Source organism: Toxorhynchites rutilus, chromosome 2 (assembly GCF_029784135.1).
Source record: "Toxorhynchites rutilus septentrionalis strain SRP chromosome 2, ASM2978413v1, whole genome shotgun sequence".
NCBI classification, from domain to species: domain Eukaryota; kingdom Metazoa; phylum Arthropoda; class Insecta; order Diptera; family Culicidae; genus Toxorhynchites; species Toxorhynchites rutilus.
This window is the reverse complement of record NC_073745.1, coordinates 94,885,115-94,897,828: the sequence shown is the minus strand read 5'-3', so window position 1 is coordinate 94,897,828 and position 12,714 is coordinate 94,885,115. Positions and strand designations below refer to the sequence as shown.

Here is a 12,714-nt window from a genome sequence, read left to right as displayed (position 1 = left end):
AATCTTTTCATACAGTGGTGACATATTAACTGGCCTACGGTCTTCTGGTTTGGATGATTTTGGATTTTTTGGAATCGGTATGACAACAGATTTCTTCCAACTATGTGGGCATTCGCCACGAAGCATTGACTCATTTACTATATATAGTAGATTCTCTTTGATTAAATCAAATGCATCTACTAATACTGTTTTATTAATATCATCAACACCTGAATAGTTTCTTAAATCCATTACTACCTTCCTCAGTGTTTCCATGCTGATGGTTCTAAAGCATCTCAATTCTGAAGACAGACTAGGAAAAGCAAAATTAAGTCGATTTGTAGAAGATACAATACCATTGTGGATTTCCTCCACACTTGACGTGCAAAATTTGTTTAGCTTTTCTGCAGTTATGAAGTCATTTTCCTTATTACCGTCGAATTCAATGTCGATATCTCTATTTCCTTTACCTTAGCATGGGTTCCCTCTCATTGCTCGATTCCGGGGAATGAGAAAGCGGACTCGCTAGCTAAGGTGGGCGCTTCAGAAGGCACACTTTTTGAAAGGCAAATTGCTTATAACGAATTTTTTCACATTCCTCGTCAGGACACACTCGTTAGTTGGCAGCGCATGTGGAGTGAAGATGAGTTCGGTCGTTGGTTACACACGATTATCCCTAAGGTTTCGACGAAAGCTTGGTTTAACGGATTGAATGTCGGTCGTGATTTCATTCGCGTGATATCTCGGCTTATGTCCAATCACTACAACCTAAACGCGCATCTCTATCGCATTGGGCTCGCAGCAAACAATCTTTGTGATTGTGGCGATGGCTACCACGACATCGAGCATATTGTCTGGTCGTGTATCCGGTTCCATGCTGCTCGCTCTCAGCTCTCTAGAGCACTGAGAGCAAAAGGCAGACAATCGGATATCCCCGTCCGGGATATCTTAGGTAGCCGTGATCCTGATCTTCTGCTTCATCTATACCTGTTCCTCAGAAACGCCGATGTCAACGTTTGATGATGTTTTCTTCGTTGTGTCCCTGTTTCGTATCCCTCCTATCCGATCTATAAACTTTTACTTAGTCGCGGCAATACATACACACACTCTTTACAGATACACGGGCCAAAGGTTGTGCAGTCCACTGATGATTCAACAAAAGCCAAAGGTTGTACCGCTCATGACAACTCTACACGAGCTGATGATTGCGCCGGCTAGTGACCATTCTATCCTGGATTCCTCGAGAAGACGCACCACGCTAGATATGGGGTACAGACTAGGGGGCGTTGCTGATTAATGGTCAGCTGCATCCCAATAGGAAGTATCCCGTGTCGGGCACAGGTACAGATCATTGAATACAGCAACATCACAATTACGAAAACACTTGTAACACTAAACACTAACCTCGGCCAACCGCGAGTCATCGGTTACATATTACCAACATAGTTATAAGGCAAACATTGTCGAAATATTGAACTCCCGGCCCCGTCAGGTTGACGCCATATGAGCCTTAATAACAATGTATATTTTGGATAAAAAAAAAATTAGAACTTACTGCGATATATGCTGAATTATAGTGGATTTCCTATAAAAATCATGTTTTTGCATTTTTTTGAAATCAATGCAAAAAATTTAAATAATTTTTCTGTTCGTCAATTCCATCGATATGTGTTGTTTTTTCACGAAGTTACAGCATGTCAAAAATTACTTAAAATTTTCGACTTCGCCACTCCGTTCTTCTAGTTTTGTTGTCGAGTGTATAATAAAAAAGTGATTTTTCTTCCAGACAATGCACCCTTTCAAACTGAATGAAAACAATCGCGAGAATCCTAAAAACAGTGAATATAAGATTTAGCACAATTTAAAGGTTGGCTGTTCATAAATAAAAATAAGAATCATACATAAGTATATTTCGAATGCCTTCCGGGTGCGTACTCAATGGATGGAACTTATAAATGAGAAGAAAACTGGAACAAGTATTTTGTTGTTTAGGAAGAACATATTGAAACAAAAAAAAAACAAAACACACACACTTACTGCTTCTTCAATTAAAACCACTACTTTGGTCCAATTTTCAGGCTATACACTGATTTCACGCTGGCAGAAGATTGATTCTTTTGAAGCGATTTGATCTGATGACAAAACGACAAAACTAAAATCGAACAAATCCGTAGATCTGTGTATATCTCCGTTAAACTGGCATCTCTGGTTTTTATACTGCAAGAAACTATGTTTTGAACAACCAAACTACCGATCCTATAACCATCATCATCATCATCATCATCATCATATTACGCTCGTTCGTTGCCGGTGGTGAATTTTCTGCGAGTTTTTGGCCAATCATCTCCCGAAGGTCATTATAGCGTTTATATCTGTTTTATTGCTTTAGTTGCTTCCATCGTTGTTCTTCTCTGTGTTGTTATGTTGTAGTCGAACTATTCCTCCGCTGTTGACTGGTTGTCTGTCCGTAACAGTGTTTTCTACGGATTTGTTGCATGTTTCGCTATACCGCCGCCACCGGTCCGAAACCGATTCTTGAACCGTTGCCAAAGTTGTTTAATTTTACACGCCACTCGCAATGGCAGAAGAAGTCGTTTGGTTACCTGTTAGACGTCTGCTATGGGGTGGATTGATGTTTTTTTGCAACGTTTCATTTTCGTGTTTGCCAGGCTGCCGAAATGGTGACTGCAATTCACTGTGAACGTCAGCCTCCTCGAGGCAGTGTGATTAGGGGGTGCTAATAATGATGATATCGACATAAGGCACCGCCATCGTCACATAGACAACTTGCCTGTAAGCATAGCCACCACATTTCTTTGCGTAAATTTCACATTCTTGAGCCACATTCGAATTGTTGTCATGCCTGACTTGCTGACATTGTGTACATCAGAAGAAATAACAAGCGCCCGACAGTTGCAAGCAATTTTGATTACACACATGAATGCGCCATAAGCAATTCCGAGAACCCATCAAATCGATTCAATAACTCAATGATCAAACGAAGCTGGCGACGGCTAATCATGCGTCGTAAATTTATCCACCATCAGGCGCACAATAAACATGATTCATGCATACATCAGATATATGTTGTTGATTGTGTGAAATGTCTCCTCCTTCACCAAGCTCGCCGCTTCCTGTGCCCATTGTCAAACACGAGCCGCCATAATGCCATCCTGCCAGCGCCGAACACAGATAGCGCGGCTCTGTTCGCGACGCGTCATTATTTCGCCAGCTGTGCCGCGTTATCATTTGTGCAAAAAGGCGACAGCCCTGTCGCAAAAATGCCGCCGCGTGGCGCTGTACTTTACGACAATATGACAACGGTAATAACACATACGGCTGAGCGGGTGTTGTGTTTTTTTCTTCTTCCTATAATTTATTCCTTCTTGCGAATGTGCGCGAATGTGTGTTAAATGCCCTTGTCAGCGGGCGGAGCGCTTTGTGTTTTGGGGCGAATTCGAACCCGAATTCAAATAATATAGGCATTCACCGCGAACATAAAATATGGAGTGCCAATAGCGCTGCCGCCACTCGAGGAGCGTGTGAGAACGCGCGCTAATGAGGTGTTTGTGTTTATTTTTTTTGTTTGTGGACGATTTTTAACGACCCTGAAATGTACGCTCATGCTAATTGCAATGAATATTATATATGATGGCGATGATGACTATATTACCCCTGCAAATATTTTATGTTGTTTTGTAGACGATAATTTGTTTTTAATATGCGAAGAATATGCTAGGAAAAATCTCTCCCAATGTGTTTTCTTGGGTTGTGTCACATTCATCCGAATACCATTCAGCCGAAACTCTTTTATCCGAAGCACTTTTACCCGGATGTAACAAATACCCGAATGCAACATTTACCCGTATAGAATGTTTACCCGAATGAAGAAGGAAAAATTTCGACAAATCAGGTTATGAGTTTTGTAGAATCTCCTATTGATAAATAAGATTAAATCAAAACAACATGAAAGAGAAACAAAAATAAGAAGTAAAATGAAAAATTGTAATGGGTTAATTCCAAAAGATGTTGAAGACAGCACTGTTATTTTTAGAAATTGGTGTAGGCACAATTGACATGCCGTCTACTTTCCTTTCCGTATTGCTCTTTAAGGCCAAGACATAATTCAGAAATGAGCATGGGTTATGGTATGTTCCGAAAATTAAGCAGGTATTTTGAATATAAAAAATATAAAGCATAAATGCCATGAAAATGTGGGAAGAATCGACAAGAAAAAAATGACACTTCGTATTTAGCACAGCAGCGCAATTTCTATCATGTATTTATTATTTCGTGACAAAATTTATTCTCAGTTCAATGTAACGCGTGGTCCCCATTAAATGAGGATAAGGAACCGAGATGGCAACAAACTGTCAAGCTGACGCGATCCGAGCCGGCCGCCGACCCACCTCTCGCATCAAACCTGTGTTCCACCGATTGCCTGGTTTGTTTGAAATATAGGAGACGATCCTTTAGTTAGGTCCGATCGAGCGTTAGCGAGCTTCGGACGGCATATGTTTATCTGGTGCATTACGTTTACCCGGTTAATTATGCATGTCACACATTTTGATTGCCAGGTTTTCAGAAACTTATATGCCATTTTTTAATAAAACCATGAACAATTTCCAATATTTCATTGTCTGACCAAAATTCTGTAGGTTTTATAGTTTTTGAGTTGTATTTTTTCTTAAACTTTAAGTTTTTTAAACTTTTTTTGAAAAAAAAAATACCTTGAAAACATTAAGACCCACAGAATTTTGTTTGTTAATATAATCTTTCATAAAAAATACAAAACAAAATTTTTAAAAATTACACTGAAACAAAAAATATTTTGAAATTTGAAATTAATTTTTCTCAAAAATATTTTTATATATAAAAGAAGGATTTTCCCACGTACTTGTAAAATATCATCACAGGAGAACGACTGATCAGATCTGCATCGTCTATATATCGTTGAGTTTGTCTTCACCCAATTTAGAATGATAGAATACTTTGGAAAATATTTGAGATAATTAGAAAAAAATATATATAAAACGAGGATATTCAAAATAAACAGGGAAAATAAGACGCACGCATATGTATGTTTCGCAGTGAAAATTATAATTTAAATCAATCTTACAGATCAGAACGATAACATACAAACTCTCTTGAAATGTATTCGTTATTTTTACCAACTAGAATATTCTCTAGAAATAAATTATATGACAAAACAACGCGTGCCGGGTCAGCTAGTTTTTTTTTTATAAATTGTGAACGAAAATTATATGAATAGTACATACAACTACCAAGAAATCTCCCATACATCGGAAGAAGAGCATTGTTACAGGGAAAAAGCAAGCGGTCATTTTTTTCATTTACTCTCAATCAATAGTATGAGGGAAAACATCATGATAAAGATTGGCTTCATCTTCTAGTTGGAATGTTTCATCATTATTTACTTACTCTACCCAAACATAATAAAGTACAGGGTCTTTCAGATTAAACGCTCGAGGAACAAATTTTAATAACTTCTACAAAAGTGAACCGATTTTTATTTTAAAAAACCAAAATAAAGCTTACTTTAGGACATTTTCAATGTTTTTCACCCCTTTTTTCGATAACGCGTTTTAAACGATGAACAAAATTCTTCATGCACAACTCTAACATTACGACTTCGATGCTGTTGAAAATCCGAGTTATTTCTTCTTTCAGTTCCTCCAAATTTTGTGGCTTATTAACATAGCAACGGTCCTTCACGTACCCCCAGAGGAGGTAATCGACGACGAGAAATGTTGAAATTCTTACCATAAGAGGACAAAGTTTCATTAGGGCTTCGGTTGCTCGAGTAATACGATTTCACATTGAAATACACGTTCTTGTAAATTGCACATCCTGCCACTAAAAACCATCCGATCAGACTGAACGACTAGCCGAATATTATCGTCCCGAAGTGGGGAATGTTACCATCAACGGAGCGAAAAAAAAAAATAACATGATAGAACAATAGTGCTCTCGTGCGATAAGTCATAATTTATATTGCCGATGATATAAAAACGTTTTCAAATAATCGAAAATGGAGGAGTTCTCTTGGTTGCCTACTCGAATTTACCAGGGGAATCTCTCACTGTCGCTTGATAGATAGATTATTAATGCTCAGTATTTTCTCGTATGCTCAGGAATATCTTAAACCACCGTGTGCTTAATTATGCGACATTCGAGAGAAATTTCTATACTCTTTAAGTTGCCGAAATATTCCGTCAGTTTATATCATATACGCACTTTCGAAATGTTGTAAATTCTCTCAGAGTTCTTTCGGTTACCATTCCATCGCTTTGCGGTCGCTTGTTGGAAGAAGATTACGAATTTTGTTAGCTTAGCTGTCGCTTGTATTCGGGCCAATCGTGGAGAGTAATTACGATGTGTACAGTTCATCCAAGCTCAAACTCAAATTCAATGTGGTTGACGAACGTGAGAGATGCTCCGGATTTTTCGGAGTTATGTCAAAAACACCTTTCTCACATGAAAAAAAATATTTTATCCAGGTTCTCTGAGAAGGTGATCTTCTTCTTCAATGGCACTAACGTTCCTAGAGGAACTCCGCCGTCTCAACGTAGTATTACTTGCGTCATTTTTTTTAGTACTTAGTTGAGATTTCTATGCCAATTAACACGCCTTGAATGCATTCTGAGTGGCAAGCTCTAGAATACGCGTGATCACAGTGCAAGTCGGAGGAAATTTCTTTGACCAAAAATTCCCCCGACCAGAACGGGAATCGAACCCGAACACCCGGCATGTTAGTTATGACGCTAACCACTCGGCCAAGGGAGCACACCTCAGGAGGTGATAGACGATCATATTTGATGGAAAAAATCCTCCTACGCATATGTTCGAATTTCAACAATGACAATGAGTTACAGATTTTTTTTTGGTTTTGGACTCTGTTGCTTCAAACTGGCTCTACATTAAAAAGTACGCTACGGAAGACGATTCTGATGCTTTCATTTGAAAGATGAAAAAATTTAGTACAGGATGTAGTAGTGGAACAACTAAATTAGTGCATTTTAATAACATTTTGAAAGTGAAACACTCAAAAGTTAATAATTTTTAATGTGTTATTATTAATTTTATCCTAAAAATTTATATTAAACTAGATTGTTTCTATCAAATAAAATGAAATTCTTTAACCGCTCCACAATTTGATCTTTGACGCACAACTTCTATCTTTCTTAATTTGGCTGCAATGTCGATATAAACAATTTCTGGTGAAAATTCAAACAAAATCTTCAAAAATCATGTTTTGTACATGTATTAGCCACTTAAACTTCACCTTAGCGTTGAAAGGTTACATTTCTTCATGAAATAAGCCATATTTGAAATATAAAAAAAAATATTTTTTTCCAAACTGAATATAATCGAGACCAAAGTTGTATGTAATCGAATCACATATAATCAAGTCTGTATATAATCGAGTCAGACCTGTACAGTATTCTATTAGTCAAATCATTTCATAGTGTAGTGTATTCTCCAAATCAAGCCATTCTGCGGCGGCCAAATTGAATTTTTCAAGATCATGGAATACGCAGTTTTATAATGACAGTAGAATTAAATGTATGTTCCAAATTTCAGATCAATCATTCAACAGGAACGGGGTCAATTTTCTATTAATGTGGGACAACCCAACAAACGTTAAAGCATACATAGAAACAGGTCAAGCTGAATGAAACCATTCAAAAAGTGATTTGCGGCCATCTTGAAATCGGATTTTTCATTGTCTGCTATGTTCTACTAGTCGAGAACTTTGTTATGATACATTTTTGGGCATTTTTCATAAATAACTGTGTTCTACTAGTCAAGCCTTTTCATTTGATACCCATATTGATGGGGTTCTGAGAAAATAGGTTATCCGCCATTTTGTAGTGGTCACCATCTTAGATTTGCATTTTTCATAAACAACTGTATTCTACTAGTCAAGCCCTTTCATTTGATACCCATATTGATGGGGTTGTGAAAAAATATATATGGCGCCATCTTGCGGTGGCGGCCATTGTGGATTTGCATTTATCATAAATAACTGTGTTCTACTAGAATAAAAAATTTGAATATAAAAAATATAAATTCATTCAATCCCCTTATTGATGGGGTTCTGAGAAAATATGAAATCCGCAATTTTGTAGTGGCCGCCATCTTGGATTTGCATTTTTCATAAATAACTGCATTCTACTAATCGAGCCCTTTCTTTTGATACCCATATTAGCTATTCAATATAGAATTATTATACAAATTATTCAAAATTTCCGAAAATCAAAAATAAAATACTCCGGATAATCGAGTCTAAAATTCCGGATAATCGAATCCCGGATAATCAAGTCTCCGGATAATCGAGTCCGACCTGTATGATATTTTATTCACATTTTTCTTGTTTCCATAATCTAAAATCAATTTTAAAAAATTATAAACGGAAGTAGATCCAAAAAAATGAACTAGAATTTAAAAAAAAATAAAAATCAAGATCGATCAAAATACATGAAATTAATTCCAGAAAGGATGCCAGTTTTGCAATAGTCAAACTGAAAAGATAATTTTTTTTTAGATCGAAATCAGATTGTATGAGTTATAATTGGAGTTCTTTTAAATAAAAAGTCCATATTTGGGATTCATCAAAACAACAAAAAGCTCTAAGAGTCGTGCGGAACTGATTTACAGCTCCTGAAAAAATTGTTCTATGAGCACTCATAAACAACAGTAAGCTTATAAACGTATAAAAGAATTATTCGCCTATCATATTTCAGCAGAAATTTCATTGATTTGATGAATAAATTAGTTATTTTTTCTTGACAAAAAGGTAGAGACGGTCAATTGGAGACCGTCAGCTATATTGCAAGATTTGTTAACTTTTTTTCCTACGCTCAAAAATTATGCGAGCTATCGCAACGCAAGTAATTTGCATACTTGTTACATACATATCCATATCAAACCTATTTCTAAATATTTTAAATTCACCCACTATCGAAGTGAAATATTCTAGAAAAGTGTTCAGTCAACCAATGAAAGTTTTCCCACTAAAAATTTATATCAAAATACCATCATTCATTTGTTTTAATTCTAGATAAAGTTTGAACCATCGTTACTCTTTTTTTGTTCTCATTTCGGCCGATTTTTGGTCGACAATGTGTCACCAATTGAGGATAAGTTTAGATTTATTTATTCAGCAACGAATTTATTAACTACAAGCCATAGACTCGTAGAAACTGGCAGCTTTTACTTTTGGATCTGAATTAGATCCGTATTCTATCTAACTGGGTCAACAAAATAATATGAAACAGATGCTTTTTGAGCCCTTCTCATCTCCACAATCATTCCAAGCAACCGACCATACGGTGGAAGTCACTTAGCATCGATAGCACCCGAAACCACCCAGGAATTTCCCATAATAGAAAAGCACCCGAGTGCTCACTCGCACTCGCCGGGCGCCCACCCCCTCCCCGGGAGGAGCGGCAGACCGGCTCAATTAATCAAAGTAAATTATCGGTAGTCAAATCTAGCGCCGATAAATGGCGACCACGCAGCAACGGTTGCCTTGATGCGTGGCAATCCCGCTATGATGCGTCTTGAATTGTTCCCCATTAATCATCCTAAGTGGCTTGTGAACATCCCACGGAACCGATTGTGGCGTATCGATTTGCGGATCAGAGACCTATATAGGGGTAGAGAGCGAGAGAGAGAGAGTCTGCACGTCATTCACGTCAGTCCGATTATCAGGTTATGTGAATCGGAATTTCTCTCTGCCAAATACATCATATGTATTCCCGCGCAGATTGGGTCGCTCGCTGTCTCGCAGCAATTAATCAATGTGATTAGAGGGAAAAGAAAGAATAAAAAAAACAAACACAAAAAGAACAAACCTTCTTGCCGTCTCGAAACTTGACGGATCCCTCGATGATTGAGCTAATATCCACCATTTTTCTTCCGGAGGCTGCTTTCACTGCTTTCGGAAATAAATAAACTCGGGTGAAAACGTTGGCACTTGATTATTTTTTTTTTCTTCACTCTTGGTTGGCAATTTTTGTTGAAATTCAATCGAGTTAACACTTTCCTATCAAACTTTGGCACACTTTTACCGGCTTCAGGTAAATGGTTTCGAATCTACCGTTTGTTGGATAAATTAGATCACATTAATCCCACGGCGCACAATGTCGTTTTTGCGTTTATTGACGACAGTCGTTCTATGCTCATCTCCACTTCCCTTCGCCACTGGCATCAAAAACAATTCACTCACACACAGTTTCGGCCCTCTGATTTTTAATTAAACGCGAGCATTGCTTCGGAATAAATATGTTTCCGATAGCCGGTCCAGACATCGTCAATAATATACGAGCTACGATTAATTATTCATTGCTGCGGCAGCAGCACCTAGTTTTGGGATGAAGGCCCTGCTTTCGAGCCATCCCATGGTAGCTTCCCGCATCACACGACGCGATGCCTAACGATGCGTGAAAAAATTCTGCCAGAGCACGCGAATCTGCGAACTCAATTTCCGGCGGGCCTTTTTATTTCGCGCCTCAGTCGGTATGTAATTTCTGTACGCCCGAGATTTTTAAACCCGCTCACTATAACGGGATATGCGGCTCGGATTATTTCCGCCCGCAAAACGAGAAACCCAAAAGCTCGGCAGCAGAGTCAGTCAACCAGTGGTCCAACCTGCAGAAGCACCCGGAGAGAGCGTCTTCCGTGGGCTCGTTGCGCGCCACGCGAATTTGGGGCTTTTAATTTCGCAGTCCGGTCAGACGATCATTAATTTTGCAGCAGGCGGTCCGCGAAACGCTGTGCGCGCTTCCTTTGCTCTGCGTTTTGTTTTGTAGAAAGCGGGAATGATCTCACCTGACCGACCGAGAGAAGGTAAGCAAAAGAGGACGAGAAAACGGCGGGGATAAACACAAAACACATCCACCGGAACTCACACTATTGGAACAAATTTTCATTAGGCTTGATTTTTCCGAAATTCACTAATTGATTGCTTCTGCACTTTTTTTTCTTCTCTTCTTTTTTTTATCTATGTTCCGTCACCGGTCGCAGTATTTATTTATTGCCACTCGTGTGTCATCCATTGTGTGCTGATTCCACTTTGAGATAATGTATTTGCTGGAAAAGATTAAACAAGCGATGTTTTGACACTGACGAAACGAGACAACGTGTTTTTTCTTCATTTCTTGGTTGTTCCTTATCGCGATTGTTCAAATGGCTGATTTTTTTTTGTTTTGTTTTGTGGTAAATGTTGATGTTGAATGCATACCCTAATGCTTTATAATAATTTATGATGAATGATCAATTTATTATTGACATATAGTTTATTAAGTTGTTATTAGTCATTGCGTATATGCTTTCATGTTTTTCTGAAGTCGGTGGAAATAAACAAAAATTTTTCATTCAAACAACTTGCACCCTACTACAGAAATGAAGGAGTAGTCCTACGTCAATAGGTACTGTATAAACATCATTATATAACGAACATAAAAATTCTACTGATTCACAAATGAGTTCTAAATTAATTATGACGAAGTGTTTCAATCAGTATCACAGGAATAGTGATTGTTACGCAATTCGCGTACATGCTCTACACCCCAACAATGACCCGAAATGTTCCAAGAATCAATTAGAATGAATATACGGATAGGAGATAAAAAAAGTTCGCCATACTTGAAAACAGAATTGAATTATGAGAGAAAAGTTGGATAAAATCGCTATATGGAGTTTTATTAGAAAGAGTATAATGATTTCAGTTGTGGAGGCGATCTGGCGTAGTGGTAAAATCCATTCTTCTCACGCTAAAGGTCACGAGTTCAATTCTCACTCCCGACATTCTTTCAAAAATGGAAGTAAAAAGTGACGAACCAGTCAAACGAGTTAAAAGTCACTATAATACAGACAAAAAAAATGATTTCAGTTGAACAAATTGAAATGATATTATGTGTTAATGTATTCTTGATCGTAATAAAAGTTTAAATGGTTTAAAACAGTATTCTAGTCTAGAAATATGAAAAAAAACAATTTTTTTCCTCCATATTTCTGTGGTTTAGGCATCCAAGAATATACCCTAGAAATGACTTATCGAAAATCCTATTATTTACCGAGCTAGAGCCGTTTTAGTGATTCAATATCTAACCTAATACAGCCGCAACAATGAACTTCAAACGCGTTTTTCTCCAAACTTTTTTTTTTTCAAACTGGTGTACATGATATCTCAAGTTCTACTGAACCGATTCATGTCAAAATTATATGGATACAATCTGCAGGCATCTCTCTATCGCATGAACCTTGAAAACATGATATATTTTTTTATTACACTATTTTTAAAAAAATCGGGAAACGTAAGAAAAAACGTTTTAAACCGCTATTTGTTCTTAAATGGCCGCCATTTTGCTAAAAAAAGATGTTTTTGATTTGTCCGAGATTCATGCGATAGCGACATCTTTACTGATTCAGAATCTATTCGATTCTTTTGTTTCAGATAACCAGAAGGGCTCGAATCGTGTACGCCGTGGCACAACTTTTTTTATCCCCCTCACTTTATCAGCTCTTAACTATTCTCGTTGTGAATGTTTTTTCTTAGTTCAATTTTTGTTTTATTGTTAAAAGATGGATGAACAAATTGTTATATATTGGATAGTAAAAATATTCTTCGTTTTATTTTTACGGAGCTCAAAAAAAACGTCCGAAATTCGTGTCTCTACACTAGAATACCCCCTTAAGTATTAGAGG

The 12,714-nt window shown here is 37.5% G+C and overlaps 1 protein-coding gene across 4 annotated transcripts in view; it reads right to left on the bottom strand.

Annotated features, from left to right (window-relative positions):
- Window positions 1-12,714, bottom strand: part of LOC129767470 (uncharacterized) — a 277,112-nt gene that overhangs the window by 258,160 nt on the left and 6,238 nt on the right. For all 4 annotated transcript variants that reach the window (XM_055768414.1, XM_055768416.1, XM_055768418.1 and 1 more), the window contains exon 2: window positions 9,861-11,097. In XM_055768414.1, the coding sequence (XP_055624389.1) occupies window positions 9,861-9,917 (57 nt within the window). In that variant the 5' untranslated portion in view covers window positions 9,918-11,097. The remainder of the gene's footprint in view (window positions 1-9,860; window positions 11,098-12,714) is intronic.